Genomic DNA, 21,915 nt, shown 5'->3' on the forward strand with positions numbered 1-21,915 from the left:
AGAGCTGTTTATGTCATAATAAAGCGTCTGTATAATATTAATAAAGGGTTGACCAAATCCAAATAGCTTGAGAGATTGAAAAATAAACTGATGCTCAATGGAGTCAAAGGCCTTGTAAAAGTCTAGCAGTAGCATGAGAGCTTCAGAATGTACCTCATCTGAGTAATCTAAAAGATCAAGTACCAATCTTATATTGTTTGTAATGTGGCGGTTTTTCATAAATCCAGATTGTGTCTCTGATATGATACCATCAAGGCCAGTTTTGAACCTTTTTGCAAAGACCAGTGCTAAAATTTTATAGTCGATTGTTAACAGAGATATCGGGCGCCAATTTTCAATGGAATGCACATCTTTCCCTGGTTTAGGAATTAGAGAAATAACTCCTTGCTTCATAGTTGACGTCATATGTTTTTGTTCAATACATTCTGTGAACATATAGAATAATGGGTTCTCAATGTATTCCCAAAAATGAACATAGAATTCTATAGATAAACCATCTATACCAGGGGCTTTACCTTTCTTCATAGAAAAGAGTGCTTTCCTTATCTCTGTTTTCGTTATGTCAGAGTCACAGAATGACATATAAGAGTCATCTATGGTTGGAATGTATCTCTCAACTTTTTTGATGAACACCTCTGCTGTACAGCCATTAAAATTGGAAGTGTATAATTCTTTATAGAAATTAAAAACATGGTTTGAAATTTTAGTGGCATCATTACAGATTTTACCATTAACGTTAAGACAGTTTAGCATTTTCCTTTGACCATTCCTTTTCTCCAAAGTAAAAAAGTAAGTAGAGTTTTTCTCTCCCTCTTCCAGCCACTTGGCTCTAGACCGCACAAAGGCGCCTCTTGCTAGATTCAAATAAAGATCATCCAGTTGCAGTTATTTCTAACTTTTCTTCTTCTGTATTATCTTCTTTGGATAATAAATTTAAGTGTTGCAATAATTCAGTTTCTAACTGATTCCTACTGGCCTTAATTAGTTTACATCGTTTTGAGGCAATGAGTCTAGTTTTGTATTTAAAAAATTCCCATTTTTGTTTGTATCCATCATTACAATCAGCAAATAGCTCTTTGATGAGTGTTTTAATAGAGTCATTGAATTCCTCATCAGATAATAAGGAATTATTAAATTTCCAGTATCCTCTTATTGCTGGTTTAGAATGTAGGTCACCAATCTTGAGAGTTATCAGTTTGTGATCTGTTAAAGGTGCAGCAGAGTGGGTGGTATCTATAACTAAAGACAAAGCAGACTGTGAGACTAAAAAAAAATCAATTCTTGATTTCAATGTCATAGTATTGTTGGACCAAGTGAAATCAACTAAATCTGGGTTAAAGAAACGCCAAGTATCAGTTAAAGATAGATCAGAAGTTAAGGACAATATTAAGTTATTTAAATAGGAACTTTGATTCAACTTGGGAGGAAATCTATCAATTGAACTGTCCATACATTCATTGTAATCTCCACCCAGAATTATTATTGAGTCTTTATATTTGTCATTGAGTGATTTAATTTTACTGGAGATCTCAGCAAAAAGAATTTTGTTAAGTTGACTAGAATTATATCCATAGATATTACCGATAATAAAGGTTTTCTTGTCGTAATTGGCAACAATTAAGACCCATCTACCTTCTAAGGAATGCATCATTTCCAAAACCTCTCCTTTAAATCTGTGTATGAGTATAGCAACACCTGCAGAGTGGCTGCTACCATGAGAATAGTAAGTCTTGTTCCCCCATTGTAATTTCCAAAATTTACCATCTTCTTCAAGTGAGTGTGTTTCTTGTAACAAAACAAAATCTGCTTCACTTCTCTTGCAAAATAAAAATAAAGCCTTTCTTTTCACATTTTCTCGTATTCCTCTAACATTTAAAGACACACAACACAAAGATTCAACCATGAAAACAAACTTAATAAACACTGATATGCAAGAACTTGCACAAAAACTCACCTACAAAAGGAGGTGGATAACAACTTTAACTTATTCTGATGCACAATAAGCATCACTAGATAGCCTATTAAACTTAGGCCCTATTGAAATCGGACTGATTGCTCATTTTGTGTTTGCTTATTGAAAAACAAAGGATTTTTGTATTTTTTGGTATGGGCTAATATCTGCAAAAGAGAGAAAAAATACCCCAGATGTTACTAATAGGTCTACTGGGAAATATAAATTAGAGTAGGTCTAACCTACCATACAACTTAAAAGGGCAGGGGTAAATTGAGAGTCTATCATCTCTGAAGATAAATAAAAGCAAAGGAAGAATTGGCATGTTTAGGCCTACAGTTATTTTGGATAGCTAGAAATGGAACGGCCTAAGCCATTCAATCCACAGTGACCTCTGTATAGTCATATTTTTTACCGTCGATGAGAGCATGAGAGTCTTTGAAAGATGCCTTCTTGCCTTGACTTCTTGCCTTCTGGACTAAAGGCCACAACTTCTCTCGTGCCGCTCTATCTTCTGGTGGGACAGGCTCCGTGATTGACAGTTCGTTATTCTGAAGAAACTTGCACTTCTTCGACGCTTGCCAGATCGCGTCTCTCACCCTTCTGAATGAGAAGCGGATGATAATTGAGCGGCATTTCGCATCCGTTGGTGGCGGCCCGAGGCGGTGTACCACATCCACACCCGCGTTGAGGTCGTCAGCAGGAAGAAAGGTTGCCGCTTGCTGTAGAACCTCGATGACTCTCCGTCTGACATCTTCTCCAGCTTGTTCTTTCAAACCATGGAATTTCAGAAAGGATCTCCAGCCGTAGCGTTGCGTTTCGATCAAAGCTTTTTTCAAAGCGGTGTTGTCTTTTTGCAGCATGTGCACTTCTTTCTGCAGACGGGAAAGCTCCTTTTTGTTTTCACCAACCTCGGTAACGAGTTGCTTCACTGTAGTGGATAATTTGTCCAGTTCTTTTGAAGTAGCCTGAGTTGTTTTTTCAATCACTGACACCTTCTGGAAGGTAGCATCATGCTTGAGGGACAATTTGCTTATCGCAGCTAAAATGTCCTCGTTAACACTGTGTGATTCTTCTCTTTTAGATTTTTTGGACACCGGCTTCAATGGGGTATCCGGCAAGGGAATTAGTGCAATGTCTTCGGTTATTTTTGAATCGGAGTCGTCAAAGAATATCATGTCGTCTTGCTCACCAGCATGGATAGCATTGTCCGCTGCCATCTTCGGTATCTTCGTCTTTACCTTTTTATTCTTCAATTTCTTTCCCATAAAGTTCAGTTATTGGAAAAAGCGTAGCCTAATACGAAATAAAACAAATGGCTTGCATCAATATTAGTTGTTATAAAGTTGTTATAACCACTTCCCTTGACGAGCTCAAACGAACACGCCTTCCTCCACTGACGCCATCTTGGCTCTCCTCAGATCTGGTCTACTTAATCGCGAAATAGCACTCCGAAGGCGTCACCAAGATGGCCGCCATATGTCCCGTCTCAATCTAAACTGTCTCTGGTTTTAGCTGCAAAAATGACTGTACTTGGACCATAGGCCCACTAGAAAATATTTGTTTAATACTTAGTAAACGTTCATGTAAACATCAAATGTGGCAATAGGCAGTCCAATTTCAAGCAGCATAGTTGCAGTACCTTTTTTGACCATTTCCTGCACAGTGTCCCTTTAAAGTTTATTAAGCTTACCTTTTAAGTGAAGTTAGCCTTATTTTCAAGCCTTCAGTGTGTATTCCTGCAGTCGCTGATGAAACGTAATGCTGCTGATTTTGCGTGTATTTCTGTTTCTATTTACTTGCCTGTGAATCCGTTTCCTGAGTAGTCAGGAGATAATCTGAATGTTTTGTGTTGCCTAGGTTTTCATAATGTGCCTAAAATGTGGTGATTATAATTCCTACACGTTTCTACAAACCCCAACTCCGATGAAGTTGGGACGTTTGGTAAACAGTGAATAAAATCAAAATGCTATCATTTTCAAAACATTCAATCTTTTCATTAGAGGGAGAATAGTGAAAAGACAACATACTAAGTGTTAAAACTGAGAAAAAATATTGTTTTGGGGGACATATGTACTCATTTCTAATTTGATAAATCCAACACGTCTCAAAAGAGTTGGGACGGGGACAATAAATGGCAGCAAATGTCGAGGAAGACTAAAAACAAAACAAAAGACAACACTTAACAGTTAAATACATTAACCGATGAGATGATTTTATATAAAAAAACAGTGTTAATTCCTATCTTGGACATGATTTCACCAGCTTAAATGGTGGGTGTATTCCTTGTCATGTTTTGCAATGTTTTCCTTTCTGTAGTGCTTACAGTGTGACAGGTCTTGACCAAAAACCCACCATTTTATCACCTGCTGGTCCTTATGATGGAGCCAAACTGTTAAAACATAGTAGAGAATGCAATTTGACCTTACTATGTGGCAGTAATCGAAGATCTCCCTTCAAAATATAATGCATGAGTGGCTTTTCATGCTGTTTAAAACCCATTTATACCATTCAGCACTGTATTTAACTATACAGATGAGTGAGAACATCTTAACCAATGCACTACTGCACCCGCATGCCATCATGGAGGCTGACTTTTGAAGCTAGCACTAACACAAGTTGGATGGTCCATTTTTACTGTAGCACAGGGTGTGCAATGCTCTATTATTGTCAAAAAGAATGGACTTCTACAACTTCTGCTGACTTCTGTAAGCAAAGGACAGTTTCCCATGTCTTCTGGGTCTATTTCAAGTGAGCTCAGGTGCTTAGGAGAATGTTACACCCCTGTATCATTTTCATGCATTAAGCATTCTTAATATGGTAAATTTTCAATAGCTCTAGCACTCCAGGAATTAGAGTGAGGCTACAGCCAATATATATTTCATGATGTCATGAACCTATACAATGATTTTATTAACAAAAAATGTCTTATACACTCAATCGTGGTAAATCAAAGGGAATTCAAAAATGTATGTAATAACTATGGTAATTATTCCCTTTGCATCTTTAATTCTGAGTGACTCAGCCTCTCTGTGATGATCTTATAGCCTACCTGGACACCTATATTGTCCGTCAGTACAATTCATTTTGAAATGTTCTTCTTTGTTGTTTTATCTTATTTGGATGTTTACTTAATTTCACTGATCCCCGTCCCAACTCTTTTGAGACGTGTTGGATTTATCAAATTAGAAATGAGTACATATGTCCCCCAAAACAATATTTTTTCTCGGTTTTAAGACTTAATATGTTGTCTTTTCACTATTCTCCATCTAATGAATAGATTGAATGTTTTGAAAGTGATAGCATTTTGATTTTATTCACTGTTTACCAAACGTCCCAACTTCATCGGAGTTGGGGTTTGTAAGTTACATGTTAGTAGTGTTTGGCACTTATTTTCCTCAATGTTGTTCGAGAATATTTCGAGTGAAAGTTTTCCCTTTGTCCCCGTGAGATGAACGTCACGTGGACTCGTTCTCGTCGCTACCGATTGCAGCCACTAGGAGGCTCCAGAGACTGTGTAATGTCTGCTGCATCCCTGTGCTGTGTTTGCCTAGAGTCGCCTGTGCTTTATTGTATTGGTTAAGAAGTGTAGCAGAGGCACTTATCTGTTAAATGTAATTGCAGATCCTTTTTGTATTTCATAGTGCCTCGTTTCTTATTTGTATCTTTTTTGTTTCCTTTTCAGACTGTGTGTCACACTGTGTGTGTGTGTGTGTGTGTGTGTGTGTGTGTGTGTGTGTGTGTGTGTGTGTGTGTGTGTGTGTGTGTGTGTGTGTGTGAATACTTTATTTGAGAATATAATATAAACCTGAGCTATTGACCAAATCCCATCGTCTCATCATTCCTCTACCTGGCATTCTAACCGATGCCCCATCTTGGAAAACTCCTAATACCGAAACGAAACAGCCACCTACTGTAGCCTCCCCAATAATCACCAATATCTCAGTCAACGAGTCATAATCTAGGGTGGCAATAGCAAAAGTATGTATGTGAATTAGAATGTATTTTGGTTTTTGGGCAACACATGCACAGTAGCAGAGGGACAACTGGTCTGTATGTGCTGACATCTCTATATGGATGGGGAACCTATGGCCCGCAGGCCGTTAATGGTAGGCTACTTTTAATTTTAATGCAGTTTCTCATGAAATATGACATGATTTGTTAAGCAATCTTAGAAATTACATTTGCAATACAATTAAGTCATATTTTCAGGGGACTTAGTGAAGGTGGGGTCTGTTGTAAAGGTGGCCACCTTCAATATAGGCCTAAAGTGCAGGGGGAAATCCAGTACGGCACTTAAAGGACTTCATAACATTTGAATTGGCCCCTCAAATGAAAAACGATCCACTGGCCACAGGGTTGCAGGTTCAATCCCCACGCTTGCCACTCCCTTTCTCCCTTCATGGAGGAAGTTCCCTTGAGCAAGTTACATATCCCCACATTGCTCCAGGGACTGTAACCAATACCCTGTAATATCTGTCAGTTGCATCAGCTAAGCTAAGCGTATAGCTAAAGTTAGCCTGATTATCATCGACTTTCAAATCTCTTCGAGACTTGGTCTGACCTAGAGCATAACAATTAACGTTTCTCAAACAACAGGGTTGACCTGCCTCCCTTGGTTTGGTACTGGTCAAGGCTAGAAAAGGCTGTGCCGAAGTTTAACCCCATCATTTTCTTAGTCCCAATAGAACGCCTCTGCTTAAACCATGTCACTGCTTTGAAACACCTCTACCCGTTGGAGCTGCTCAAAGTTTTGCTTCTCGACAAACTGGGTGGAGTTCCCGAGTGCTCCGGATCTCAGAAAGTACTTGCATTGCTCTTGACCTGACTAGTAGCAACGCCGAAGGTGTTGTGTCACTAGGAGGGCACACACACCCTGGGTAGGCGATTGTAACAGCAGAGTGTTGAGTCAGACACACAGTAAGGGAAATGCTGAATGCGTTGAGTTGACTAATGCGTGCCGTGCACCTATGTAAGTGCAAATGTAACATCCTGAGGATGCCATGTGACATTTGTGAAAGAAAAGTAGACAAAACTGTATGAAGGTGATGTTTATTTCATGCAGGGAAAAAAGACACGTAAGACACTTAAAAGATTTTGAGCTCGGTATACACTCTCTTCAAGCAAATCATGCTAGCACAAGCTAAAATCCCGTCTCTCTCTCTCTCTCTCTCTCTCTCTCTCTCTCTCTCTCTCTCTCTCTCTCTCTCTCTCTCTCTCTCACTCAAAGGGGCTTGAGGATGGATGTGGACACAAAGGGTGTGATGACTCACATCCAGTAAAGCTTTGATTTAGACTTAAAACAGAGATTCTTTAAGTAGCCTATATAGAGATACTGTATGCCATGTAATAGGTTTGCCAGTAAAGCTTTGATTTACAATTAAAATGCACTCGCAGGAAATGTGAGCAAAAATCTGAAATTGTTCTTCTCAATTATCCGTTGTTGCTCTGATGGGTGGAGGCTGGAATTCCAAACACCTGCACCTCACACAAGCTGAGGGAGCGCCCCTCCCCCGGCAGCATCACAGTCACATACTGGCCCACCCTCTCCTCCAGGCAGTCAAAGCGCACCGTCTCACCAAGCGGCACAAACGTCACTTTTGCACACCTGGGATGAAAACAAAACATTAAGATAGTACATTCAAGGTTTTCATCGTCTTTATATCCATTAATCAGATGTCAGCATTATTCCCATGCATGCTTTAGTGTCTCTGACTGTTAATACAGTTTTTCCAGATTGCTTACACACAATTTTCAGAAGCAGGTATCAAATTCTCAAAACTCTACACACAAATCCCCAAAACTCACACACAACGGGCAAAACTCTTCACAACCCCTGAAAAATGCACGTCTTCTTAAAAACAATGTACTCTCTTCTAAAAAGGCAATTTTGTTCTCAAATGACACACACAAGTGGTCATTTTAATCCACACTAATATGAGCCATTGAACTAGCCTACAAATCTTGACGCCCCTAGCGACCGCAAATTGAATTTGCTCCCCGGGGCAGTCTAGCGGACCCCGGTCGTTTTGCGAGGCTGAAAGTTATCCGATGACAGGGCCAATCAAATCGCGAGGAGGGCCAGGCTACCTAGTAAACACAGGAAACTTTCTAAGAAGACACATGGTGGCCGTCCGTGCTACAAGCCTGGATGATAATACATTTCGTGGCTGACATGGATTGATGTAAAAATACACCATGAACTTATCGGACACAAATAGATCACAACACATTACCATTTGATCATTCAATGTTTTGAGCTAGCTCGGTAAGCTAATTTGAGCATTTAACAGAACCAGATAGTCACACGCTATTATCAGACCACTACTATATGTGTAGAATGAAATTGCTGCCCCAAGTTCTATAAGACACATGCCATTACAAACGAGACATTTGGGAGCTTTGAAAGTCTTTGAGTAGTTTACTGAATAGATGGGAATGACACCTAGTCTACCAAGCTAGTGGCTAGCCAACCTGTCGTCAATAACACAGAGCTAGGTATCCAGCCTTGTATTATATGCCAGCCCCAAATTCTAATACTATCCATGTCATTAAAAACGAGACATTTGGGAGCTTTGGAAGTCTTTAAGTAGCTTACTAAATAGATGGGAATGACACCTAGTCTACCGAGCTAGCGGCTAGCCAACCTGTCGTCAATTACACAGAGCTAGATATCCAGCCGTGTATTAGTTATGGGTATACAGCTAGCTAGCTAACACCCAGGGACGTGCACAGGAATTTCAAAGGGCAGTTGCTCTAACCTGAAGAAAGGGCAACCCCCCCAACCCAAAAAAAAAACAACCCCATCAACAATGAGCAGCCTTTTTAGGAAACTGCACCATGGGTATTATTATTTTTAGTAGTAGTAGTAGAAGTAGTATATTATTGTCATAATTATTAATATTATTTTATTGTATAGTATCTTGAATGCGTACCATATGATATAACATGCTAGTTTTTAAACATGTAGGCCTACCTGATAATCATATCAGAGATGATCAGCCTTTTGCCCACCTGCCCTAAATGTCTCCTGATCCACATTTCCTCATGTGTGGTATGTGGCTGCCCCTAAATTAAATGAAATTATGAGAAAAAGCCTTGATAGTTTTTAAACCTGTAACTTATCAGTCACAGAGATTATCAGTCTTATGCCTACCTGCCCTATGTGCAGAGGTCTGTGGCTCTGAGTCATCCTCATCTTAAATGAAATGAAATGATGAGTAAATTAATAGGCTAAATATGAAGATGCTTAATCAATTAACCCACTGTCATCTTTATAATCCTTGTAGCAGCCAAAGTAGACTTTAAGTTATAATAAATAGAAATAGTTTAAAAATGGTTAAAAGATCATTTCATTTGAATTTGAAATTTCGTTAATATGCATATTCCATGATTAAAATGATGAATATTATATAGGAAAGCTAAAACAATAAGAATTCACAGGTTTAGGTCATTTGTTGGGTCTTTTGTAGCCTATATTAAAAATGTGTACTGTCGCTTTAAGAATTGACGAGCCGGCTTTCATTCAGTGCGACCGCAAAGAACCGTGGCGTGGGAGCGACCAGTTCTTATCTGTTGCTCTGAAGCCCCAAGCTTCTCGCATACTTTATAACCTTTTATTTTCATTACAGATATTTTAGTTAGTTCATGCACATTTTGTAGGCCTATGTCTTGAGAAGAACAGTAAACGCCAGTTATCATGTGGAGTGGATTTATTTCAATTACATGGACATTGACAGTGGAAACATGGGTCGGAGAATATATCAGCGTAAGAAAAAGCACTTTCCAAGCGGTCTCACCAAGATCAAACCTCTAATCCTGAAAAAGATTCTCTGCCTCACCTGCACCTGTTCATTTTTTTTTCGCAGCCAACTCTGCAGAGATGTGCTTCCTTTAGCTAGCCTACCTCCTTAAGTTCTCTCTTGCTTGATAAAACGTCATGTCATCTGCACGTTTCTTAGTTGAGTTAGCCTTCCACAAAACAACCTGAGCCATGTAAAACGTTGACAATGACTGCAAGCTAGCTGGCTGTCGTTTTTCCCCAATATCTGAACGTGGCACACCGGCTGTCAGATTAGGATCACTAAACGTCCTAAACTCGACATCGGCTTTAAGAGGCATTAATTGTGGTCATGTAGTGTAATACTGTGTAGCCTGCTATGTTTCCAGCTCACCTCAGGCCGCCAGGGCAGTCGCTCTACTCCCACGACATCTTCGACATATTTTGCGTCTCTGCCCTGGTCGCATCGCATGCATGCTTGCTCCCCCCTCCCTCCCATGTAGAGCTGCGCGTGCCCCCCCAACGCGCATGCTGCCCCTCCCTTTGCCTATCTCTCGAGGTGCAGGTGAATCTGAATTTGAAAACTTAATTTAGGAAGCTTCAATCAAAAATACGAATTGCAAAGCAAATCAGTTGAAACATGAAAGCTTAGCCTATTTTTTCCGAGGCATATCTACAGCTGGCTGTCGGGTTTTTTTTTTTGCTACCTAAACCTGGCGCTGGCTGGCTGTCAGATGTAGGCTATGATAACTAGCCTAAAAGTTCTAAACTCAACATTGTTGATAATAGAGAGGTTGATTGTGAGCATATTTTGTACCCTAATATGTAGACTGTGTGTAGGGCTCTAGCCGACACCCAGGCATCTTCAAAATCTTTCGTGTCTCTTATAGCCTAGGCGCTCAAGCGCCTGTCGCGTGCCTTCTCCCTCCCCACCGGAGTTGTTGCGTAGGCCTAGAACTACCTCACATCGCTCGTGCCCATTCTCGACGGGTCTGATGAATTTATATGACTGACTTTAGTCTTTATTGTACAAAACTTCAATCAACATTATGAATTATAAAGAAATCAAATTATATTGAAATATGAAATTACAATTTCCAAATTATTTTCCCCTCCCTTGGAAGGGCAATATCAGCCAATGTGGGCAAAAGGGCCGTTGCTCGGGCACCGTGGGCAACTATGCTGTGCACGTGCCTGCGAACACCGAACATGCCATGTTGACAACAATCATAAATATAACCATTTAACAAGCCCCAAATTGCTCAACATTTCGCTGGTTGATCAAGGAGGGCCATGTGGTTGAAAACGAGGCATTTTTGAACTGTGTAAGTGAAAACACGATTTATTAGGAAACTTGTTTGTGGCTGTGGTGATCACACGCATTCACTGCTACGACTGCTCGGAGTTGCCGCTTCACCTACAAAGGGGCGTGTCGTGTGTACGTTCTCAAAGACAGCTGTGGCGTTACACAGAAGTGTGTGGGGATTGGTTGTTCCACCATCCTGTTGCGTGCCGTTGAGTGCCAAGGCATTTTGATAGACAACCGTTTATCCCGCCCACACTCTCTCCTAGCTCACCCAGACCCTTGTACAGGTTTTTGCTGTACGGGTCTGGCTCTCCAGGCTACCATTGAACACTATTGGTCATATGGTTAAACTCTATACTCAGCTTGACACACAGTAGAAACTGATTTTGTTCAGTGTTCCACTTACTGAAGAGGGTATCCTTCTGTTGTAAAACACTGAAATATTGTTTTCAGACTCAGAGTACACAGATGTGTGTCAAAAAATATATTATCAAAAAATAAGGCACTAGTTTGCTGTAAAATATTGGGTAACCACATGAAAGAAATCACATGATCTCTTGTATTACATATTTTCGGGATTAAAAACTAAACGAATGTGTATTCTCACTGCATCCACTCATGTTTTCATCAACATCACATGCAATATGTGTCCTTATGGGGGGATGATTTCAGATTGTAAAGAGATATGAAGAGAGTTTGCCCATGTGATGAGGAAGTGAACCTAGTATGGCAGTTGATTTTAGTATTTTGAATGACGTTGTGTTCCATGCGACAACCAGGAATTTTCTTCATGAAAATTCTGTTTAATCCAGAGAATTGTGTGTAGTCTTTTGGAAAGAGTGTGTTTTAAAAATGAAATATGAGTGTGAAGAAGGAATTGTGTTTATTGTTCAGTGACATTGGTTAGGGGAGTTGGGAAATGGGTGTGATGTTTCCAGAATTGTGTATGAAGTACCAGAAATTGTGTGGAAGCAATCGAGAAAAACTGTAAAATAGATAATGTACTTTTGGTTTGCACAGACACATGCTTACAGAGGTGCATTAAGTAGAAGTAGCAGGCCTAAAAGAAAACCCTCATTATCTTACAGTGGAATAACTGGCACGAGTAATATATCGTCGATGTACTGTCATGATTTGGTGTTACTTTACTTTAAACAACTACGCACTTATGATACTTATGAACAGCTTTAACCACATTGTAGCATATCCAAAATTACATAACTATGTGACCACCTAGAAGTTAATCTAAACTTTGCACAGAGCCTCTGTTTTAACCTTATTGTCACCAGAATGGTAATGAACAAGTCCAAAACGGCTATTTAAGGATCTCAGTAATGTCAAAGCAATATTTTATGAAGATGATGATGTAGTTGAGTCTTTTCAGTAAAGTGTGAGAAGGCCCATCTGAATAAAGAGGCTACATTTGGAGTTGACTGTCTTTGTTCATGTTCAACTCACAGAGTATTTTCTGCAGGGTTGGTGGAATCTCCAATGTAAATTTGGGCTCCGTTCAGCCCCTTGGGTGAGCCAGCTTTGGGGTTGGTCAGGGCCACAGCAGTAACGCTGTATCCATCCAGCAGGTCTAGCCGCCACCAGGGGTCAGTCTCGCGCTCTGTCATGGAGCAGGAGCCCTTCCGCACGTCTGGGTTGGCGTTCCCATCAATGGCGTTCAGAGCGTGGCCAAAACTGGCCATCTCTCCAAGGATCAGACTGGACTGGGTTGCTCTTCCTCTTGGGGCAACATTCCTGTCTGGATATCAATGACATTACCTTTTAAAACCTTTTTCAAAGCTTAACTTATGGGTTTTTGTCAGTAACCACAGCTGAGACATGTTAAAGGTGCCGTCAGCAACATGTATGTCATCCTATACACTCTCTGTATTTAGAGGTTGTACATGAAATATCAAAGCAGCTAAAGCTGAAACAGCTGAATCTATGGTCTGCAAATCTGTACGAAATTCCGAGCTATGAACATAAAATTAAAAATGATTCTCTACCTCAGCCCGCCCTACGTCCATGAAATCCTGCCCATTCTGTAGACGTTATATTATATTTAGCTAACACTTTAATCCAAAGCAATTTATTTACATGGAACTAATTACAGTCCCTAGAGCTATGTGGTGTTAGGTTCCTTGCTCAAGGGCACTTCATCCATGGGTGGCGTGGGGGTGTAGGGAAAGGTAAGGGTGGGATTCGGACCAGCAACCCTCTGATCTTAAGACCACCTCCCTAACCATTAGCTGCATTTGCAACCATGAATCTATTTTCTTGATCACGATAAGATCTGCTTGATTTTAGAAATGTGGGTTTGAATGCTTGACAAGCAACAAGGACAGAAAAATATAATGTGACTTCCCCAAGACATAAAAAAAACCGTTGCTTCCTACTTGAAGAGTTCTTAAACGTAGAGACGGATCACTGCACTGTAAACAGATCACAGGCTTTGGAGGGAGCTAGAGAATTCTAACCTGGCCACAGCAACTACAACTCTCTTCTACAATTTGATCTGGCTAGCTCACGTTGTCAACTCATTTCTCTGAGGGACATACACATGCCGTGTCTAATTTGTGTTCATGAAATGCTCCATATGCCACTAGTTGAGGCTACAATCAAGCGTTATGCTCTCCTTCAAACACGCACTGGCTGATAAAATGGTAATTGCATAAATAAGGCCAGACAAGATGTTGCTCCTTATTCATTGTTCCCCTATCCCAAGTAAATCGGAAAAGCTTTCGATAGTGTTCCTGGCCAGACAGTGGTAATGTTCATGATGAGTTACTGTGTCTAACTTGTGTTCACCAAATGCCTCCACATGCTACTAGTCGATGCTACAATCCAACACCACGCCTTCCTTGAAACAACGACTTGCTAATGGAATGGTTATTGCATAAATAGAAGTTGGAAATGCTCAAAATTCATTGTTTCCCTATCCCAAGTAAATGTGAAACTTTTTTGATAGTGTGCCTTGCCAGACAGTGGCTGCGTTCATGATGGCGCATTGCTGCACTGCCCTGGTTGGCTGCTTAGCGGTGTGCAAGATCAACGTGGGAGTTCGATTAACTGGGGATGGTATGTTTACATCCAGCGCAACTACATTCACCTTACGCAGTTGTGGTCTGATTTGAGCCTAATGTTGTGTCATGTTAGGGGTGACAGCTTTCCTGGTGAACCAGAAGCTATGTGTTGACGCCCAGGGGGCTGGGCTACACAAACCTTCTGGTACACCTGTGATTCGCTCTCCTCCTCCGTTTACGAAATAAACGGGGCAGCACGACGAATCAGGATCGTAGGGAGGGATTTCAGTGGGTATGACGTTTATCGAACGCAACTCCCTCCCCCAGGGTAGTTCGGCTGTGCCCGCCCCCTCCCTGAATCACAACAGTAATGGCGGCGTGCAAGGAGTTATCATGCGTCGGGATGGAAGCAGTAATTTCAGCGGTGTTATCCAAAATACCTCAAGTTGATTTTCTAAAGGATGTTGTTCTGTTTTGGTTCTCGACCTGGCAGCGCTTACGTGACGACACGTCCTACGTCACAAAGCTTCAACGTGAGTGGTCGAAGTGTCATGTCATTCATATGAGGTTGCTCCAACCGCGTGCAAGCATCTTTTGACTAAACCCCGCCTGCGGAGAGGCGTGAAAGGGCAGTGTGCCAGTAGCCTGTTACTTACAGGCTACTGGTTCACCAGGAGAGGTGAGAGCACCGTGAGGCTCGAATCAGACCGCAACCTCATTAGGTAAATGTAGTTGTTCTGGTTTTAAACAGGTGTTGATGACGTCATCCCCAGTTAATTGAGCCCCACGTTGATCTCGCACAGCGTCTTGCCCTTCCTCACCGCGCAAATGTTTGTAAACAGGAAACCTATCTATTCTGAGAGGCAAAACTTTGTGCCGTTTCACAGCTGGTAGAATGGGTGGGCAAAGGGCTAAGAGAATTTGGCTAAGAGAATATTTCTGTAGAAGGCTATTTCTTGAACTGCTTTTGGAATCCCATGGCAGTTCAAGGATATAGACCCCTTTACTGTGTGTAAACAGATATGACACAATTTGGCTGCGTGCGCATCGTTGGAGCAGAATCGATGCACCGCTCATTTGTAAAGAAAACTAACCAGGTGTTCTCTCTGAAATAAAAAAACGGATGATCACGATAACCTCAGATATGCAGTGGGTGTCACAGACATGGGCATTCCTGATGATGTCCTCTGTCCAGTCAGTATGTTTAAGTTCTTGTAACCACAAACATCTCCTATGCTTCTGGAACAGCCTCTTCCCTCTCGAAATAGTATAAGAAGTGTACTTTTCGGAATCTCTATTTTTATCAACGTACACGCTTCAGGATGGCAGGTCTTCTCTCTGTAGGGTCTGCACTGTCTGTTTGCATGTGTGTGTGTTCACAGTCGGTATTACATACAGCCTCCCCACTCCCTATTTTACTCATGCCTGCAGTTCATCTAGGGGCGCTGTCGAGATACTCCATTCATTCGGGAGTCTGCACTCCTCCGTTGGCGCCCCTAGAGTGCAGTACCACGCAGAAGAATGGCGTCTCTCGTAATACCCTCAAAACCTCTCTGGTTTGAGTCAACAATGCGCACAAAGTCAGTGATAAAGTGAATTCGAAACGGGTCAATATGGCTAAAATAACTTTCCAACGACAGCTTTAATGTCTCAACAGATACATCAAACAATTAATGGAAATAGTCAATACCAAGACGGGCGTACACCTCGACTTCACAAACTGTCAGCATCTTCGATTGTCCTGGTAAGAACAGGTTTACATAGCGCCCTCTAATAGGCTGGAAGTTGAATGCCCTCGTCTCTCCAGCTGCCATATGCTCAATAACTGCAGCCCTGTTAACAGATTAAAAAAGATAAAATAAAAAAGATTTTAGGCCTTGTTTCCACGAATGTGAATATTAAAAAAATAGATACATTTTTATTAGAAGAGTTCAGATGCAAAACATTAGGACATGAATATGTTCCAGGTTCTCTGAAGGAGATGAGTGAGTCATCTGTATGGGAGTATGCTCTCAGCTGTGCGATTGACCGAAGACCTTTGCAATCACATCGGAGGTCCAATGTACGCCGTTGTGCGTGGGACGTCCACTTTGTCAAAACCAAATTGTTGCGCGCGAATAAGCTTACCTGACTCTTGCCATCTGATATGCTCTCCGAATAAGCCACTTTGAGGCTGAGCCTCTCTTCGGCTGTCAGCAACAGGAGTGTCTTGAGAGATGGCTTAAGCTGGGCTTACACTGTGCGACTTTTGTCCCGATTCTGCCCCGATTTGTCACTCGCACGACTTTTTGAGAATCTGGCCGATTTCTTGCTCAATTGGAGGTCAATCGTGAGTCTTGTATCGTGTAGTGCACATGGGGTAACGACAAGCGATTTCGCCTCACGATCGTGCAATCGCAGGGTCGCAAGAAAATCAAAACGGTTTGAAATTCTGGTCGTGGCTCGTGCGTAAATTGCACAGTTAAAGCAGTGCTACGACCCGATTTGACACTTCACATGCACAAATGAATAGGGCCGTGCGATTCGCTGTTGAGTGCGACCTCATCTCCACCTCAGGTGCGCATATTCCCTCCTCTGCAGACCGGGGAAACATGCCTGTCGCGTCGTACGGTGGAAGCATTTCGCTCGCATCCGACTGTCGGCTCGTGTAGTGTGAGGACGTGAGTTGTGAGTTGTGAACTTTTAAACAGTGAAATTCCATCGTGCAGTGTGAGCAGAAGCTTAAGACCCACGAGTGAAAATATCGCACAGTGTATGCCCGGCTTCACTCTTCTCCTTCAGATAACCGGGGACATATTCATGCCCTAATGTAATTAGTAAAAAAATATTGCAACCGGAGTGTCACAGTTTCTTCCTCTTTATTTTTTGTTGTCTACTACCCACTAATTTTTAGAGCACCCGTGTTGAAAAGTTTGGATCCTTACAGCGCTTCCGATTTTCCGTTTTTCTGAGTATGCAAACATGCTGTTTGTGTAGATAACTGAAAAACTCATCTGACCTTAAAACATTCTTAAAAGGACTGTACTTTGTCCGTGTTCTCTTTCACAAACATCAGGTGTTCCCTTTTATGACCATTGTTCACTCTTGCTCTACATCTCTCTCTGTCTACCTGAGGAGCTGTTTCCACATAGCAGGATATTTTTAAATGTGGATATTTTCTCCTCCTGGTTACATTGGTTTTTGGCCTTCCGTTTCCACGTAGCAGATTTTTAAAATCCTGCTTTAAAAGTATCCCAGTTAGGGGGCTAAAATACAACTGTTACAATGGAGCCTACCGTGTGTTGTTGTTGCCATTATTGAACAGGTCGTCACCAACACGGATTTCGGTTCCTTCGAAGTGTTTTAGACAGTGTCCTCCACAGTCCCCCCGATTGGTGATGGTGACTCGGGAGATGTGGAAGCTTTTCCCTAGGTCAACTCTCCACCAGGGGTTGTCCTCCTCGACGCTGTGAGCACATGGTTTAATGTAGTAATTGGAGGTCCTGTCTCCATCCACTGCAAACTTGGAGGATCCGGTGAGATGGTATACAGAGGACTGAATAGACTGCTTCTGCAAAGCCAGGTTATCTGTGAAGTTTAAGTAAAAGATTCAAGAGAATTGTCATGTAGGGCATTGTCATACAGACCAATCATGATACTGCATAGTTTGATTTCCAGTTTTAAGTGCTATTAAAAAAAGTGTCATTTTTAATGTTATGAATATGTAATATACAAAAATGTATATCATTTCGTGGTCATTGGCTGTTCAGCACAGGGGCCACAACAGGGGGGGAAATATACAGGGGCCCTTACCCATCCTGGCCCCTGTCTAGGACTACCCATGGTCAGGGAAAATAATGTGTTTTGATTATTGAAAAGCGTGGCATTTTGGTGCATCATAAGTCAGCATGGACTTCTAGTGTGGGGTCACCCCCAGACAGACCTGGCCCAATGCCCTAGAATCCTAGCCTGGCAAGCCAGCTTAAATGTGAGATTGAATATGAATATTCATTTTGGCCGCTGGCGGGTGGGGCTAGTTAATGAGGCACCTAAGTCTCCACCCCTTCCGGGCGGCTTGTGGGGCTGGGAACGGCAAAACTTTTGACTGTGTTGTAATGGACTGATCAAAGCTATTTTCCGATCCACCTCGCATTCCCCCGTCGATCACACATATGCTGTAGCTCAGAATTAATGATAATCAATGGTGTGCTTGTTGACTTCACTTGGCAAGCGATTTTTGATTTGTGTGCGTGCAAAAATATACAATTATTTGGACTACACAACAGAAGTCGCATGTTCGACGTGTAGCCACTTCAGCCGCGGTGCAGCGGTAGGGTTGGCTGTGCCTCGGTTCACGTCAAATATGCGGCGCACGTTGTAGTCTCTAACACAGTTTTGCACAAAAGCTAAAATAATGTTTCTTGCGTGTCGAAAATGAGTGGTCTTACGACGCAAATCCAAACCTTTCAAATTCACTGCCATCATATGTGAAATCTGGAGCACATGCCAAACGGAAGGAGGATTTAGCTTGACTCGCTCCATTAACTCTCATTCAAAATTTTAAGAGCTCCAGCCCCACGAATCGGAAGTAGAAGGGCGTGACTTAGGTGCCCCATAGGCTACTAGAATCCCTCACATTCAGGAAACAGACCTCTGCACCTATGCACAAAGCAGTTTAAAGAGGTTACAGAAACAAGCACACAGGTACCTTCACTCCCGGCAAACACTTCCACCTCACAGATGGTCAGTATTTTTTCTTTGCCTGGCAGGAAGATGTTGACATAACGGCCTTCCACAGGGTCGAACCTGAACGTTTTTGACTCCCCTCTTCGTATGGATGCGATTTCAGCAGCTCTTTAGGAGAGTGTTTGGCGCACATACACACACGCACACACACACACGTTTAGCATTGTTTATAGGTCACAATAAACAATAAACATTGTGAGATCTCTGACTGCCTTACAGCATGTTGTTGTTGCCATGGTTTTCCAGGCTGTTGCCGATTCGGATTTGGGCTCCATTGATTCGGCTTTCGCAGCAGTCCTTGCGGTTGGTGATGGTAACCATGGTGATGTCGTAAGGGTGAGACAGGTCAACACGCCACCAGGGGTCTTCCTCACTATTCGTGTGAGTGCAGGTAAAAAAAATGTCTCTTCCATGTTGTATGCCATCAACTGCGTGTTCTGGTCCGCCTCCCCAGGTGGAGGACAGCACCGTAGGGGCATTCAAGGCAAGATTGCCTAAACATATAAAATCATTTAAAGGTGCACTGTGTTACACTTTAAATTCATTTCCAGAATTCATGCTACCCATTCACTAATGTTACCTTTTTCATGAATACTTATCACCATCATCCAATTCTAAGTATTCATTATGACTGGGTAAAAAGCATTTTTCATACATGAAAAGGGGGATCTTCTCCATGTCCGCCATTTTGAATTTCCAGAACTAGACATTTGTAGCTGCAACACTTGCCGTACTTTGATCATACTAATAAAGATTTGTTTACTACTTTATAAACATACAGATATACTGTATGTATTAAAGAACATAAATATTCATGAAAAGATCAATCTGGCAATAGGCAGCACAGTTTCATTGAGCAGCATATTTGGAATACCTTCTCTGGCCATCATCCTACACAGTGCACCTTTAAATGTGCACGCAAAGGTGATCTGAAATGTACTAGTAGCTAGTATAGTTTTGAATAAAATTCAGTTAAGTACATTTAAATGTGGAATATTTCATGTTTGCATCCTCATAATCAGACAATGACTTGACTTGAACATTAAATAATTCACTGAGGCCTATTTATTATGTTTTGTTTAAATGTATCAAAACATAGCCAACACATTTCTCTTCATCCTCATGAACAAAGTCTCCAATGATTATTGCTGGTCAACACCCTGAGATGTAGCTAGCAGTGAGGTAGCAGTAGTAGTAGCAGCAGCAGCAGTAGTAGCAGTAACTAGTGAGGTAGTATTTACCCGTCATGTAGCATGAAGATGATGAAACAGCCAATGAGATCAGCATGACCAGAGTCCAATGCAGCAGAGCAGGTGACGCCATCTCTCTAACTCCACGTCTGCCTGTGGTGACAACCAAGAGGGTGGAGAGACTCACTTTCAATTATTATCACTTTAGCTCAACAAATTTCATTTACTGGTCCACTGAGCAATGTCCATAGTTTATGTCCAAAATGTATGTGGACTATTAACAAATTTGATCTTTTTCATGAATATTGCCCAGGTCTGACCAGTTTTGCAGCCAAGATGTCTGTCTATGACTCAACATTATATGGATAACATCCACCTATCCTTGAATGAAAAGTTACATTATTCATTGGACAGTGAAGGAGACAATAAATTGATTGGGGAGAGATCTGGAAAATTGATTGGGGAGAGATCTGGAAACAATCTGAGGCTGGAATCGAACCCGGTCCCCAGCATAATGGTATGAAACACTAGCCACTGAGCCACATTGGCCCAAAAATAGTTGAAACTGAAAAATTGACTGTAAATATTCATGAAAAAGATGACATTTCTGAATGGGAAGCATACATCTCAAGAAAAAACTATTAAATTACCTCCAGTGGTTCATTCAATACAGCTATATTTATGCACCATCTTGAAGTGTAATATGCCTGATCAGAACATACCGTAGGATACATGATTCTAAATTTCATATTTTTCACATAATATACTCGGAGCTATGGGTCTCATCACTTTTCAGCTCTAGCAAGCTTGAAAAGGGGAAATCTCACCACAGTTGTACAGTTAGGTCCATATGGGTTTTTTTTTTTGGACATCACGATTTTCATCTTTTATGAAATGAAGCAACCAATATGTACTACAGCTTCAGACTATTACCTTTAGTATGTGGGAGGGTATTTATATCTAAATAAAGTGAATGTTTCTATATGTGCCTCCTACTTTTAAGTAATGGGTAGTAATGGGACAGAGACTTTAGCTTTTTCATATTTGGTAGTGAAGAAGATTTTCTTCGTTACCCGAGCTCCTCAGGTGCCCTGAGTGAGGACGCTCGAGCCCAAGTCTTGTCGCCACGTTTTGGAAGAATTCAGCCCAGTCAGAATTGAAATAGATGTTGTTGAGAGTTTATTTGCTCACCCGGCAGGTCTAGGTTATGCCAAACACCAGCAAAACAGGAACCAGCAAAGAACTTGCTAACAGCCACCAACCGTACCAAGGAGTGAGTCGCGACCCGAGACCAGTTGCTTCTGATAGTCGTTAATCGTCCGCAATTGCTCCCCAGTTTGAGTGACAAGCACCCACTATATATACGCTAAAGCCCAGCCCCCACCCCCCCGAACTGCGACGTGCGGGCATTTTGGGGAATTTCACAATGGTGATCTTTGGTCTTACTTGTGACATTAAAAATTAGCGTCGTAAGCACTTTGGTTCTGGTCTGGGCCTTCACCTCCCACTACTTGGTACGGGATTTACATAGCCTTGTGTGCTGCTTAGTATAGTGGCTTTCAACTTTCCTTGAGCCAAGGCACACTTCTTCCTAGACAAAGATACCAAGGCATATCATCAATTGTAAATGTTAACAAAAGTAAAAGTAACAAAAGTAAAAGGAATGACAACAAAACAACCAAAGTAAATGTTTGGAATAAGGAAAACAACACCCCCAATGCCTAATGAATAATGTACAGTCATTCTATAATTTAATAACACACCAGATGATAGCACCCTAGTATTACCCAGCACACTTGGTTAGAAAAAGTACAAGTGCAATTCTCTATTCAATCACGCACTCATGCACACACAGTACTCTTAAAATCAGGTCTTAAGAAATGGTTAAATACAGGGCAACACTGTGTGCATTTCAGTCATTGATCTTGTGTTGTGGTTTGTGTTGTGTC

The 21,915-nt window shown here is 41.5% G+C and overlaps 1 protein-coding gene across 1 annotated transcript; it reads right to left on the reverse strand.

Moving 5' to 3' along the window:
• Positions 1–6,987: 6,987 nt before the first annotated feature.
• On the reverse strand, positions 6,988–21,286 carry LOC134462285 (uncharacterized). Its single transcript, XM_063215220.1, has 8 exons — positions 21,234–21,286; positions 20,018–20,119; positions 18,994–19,270; positions 18,739–18,884; positions 17,327–17,618; positions 15,742–15,884; positions 12,496–12,787; positions 6,988–7,559 (listed from the first exon to the last, which is right to left on the reverse strand). Exons 2-8 carry the CDS (start codon positions 20,097–20,099, stop codon positions 7,385–7,387), a joined length of 1,407 nt encoding a protein of 468 aa, XP_063071290.1. The 5' UTR covers positions 20,100–20,119; positions 21,234–21,286; the 3' UTR covers positions 6,988–7,384.
• Between the last annotated feature and the right edge of the window lie 629 nt (positions 21,287–21,915).

Source organism: Engraulis encrasicolus, chromosome 14, assembly GCF_034702125.1.
Source record: "Engraulis encrasicolus isolate BLACKSEA-1 chromosome 14, IST_EnEncr_1.0, whole genome shotgun sequence".
Classification (NCBI taxonomy): Eukaryota; Metazoa; Chordata; class Actinopteri; order Clupeiformes; family Engraulidae; genus Engraulis; species Engraulis encrasicolus.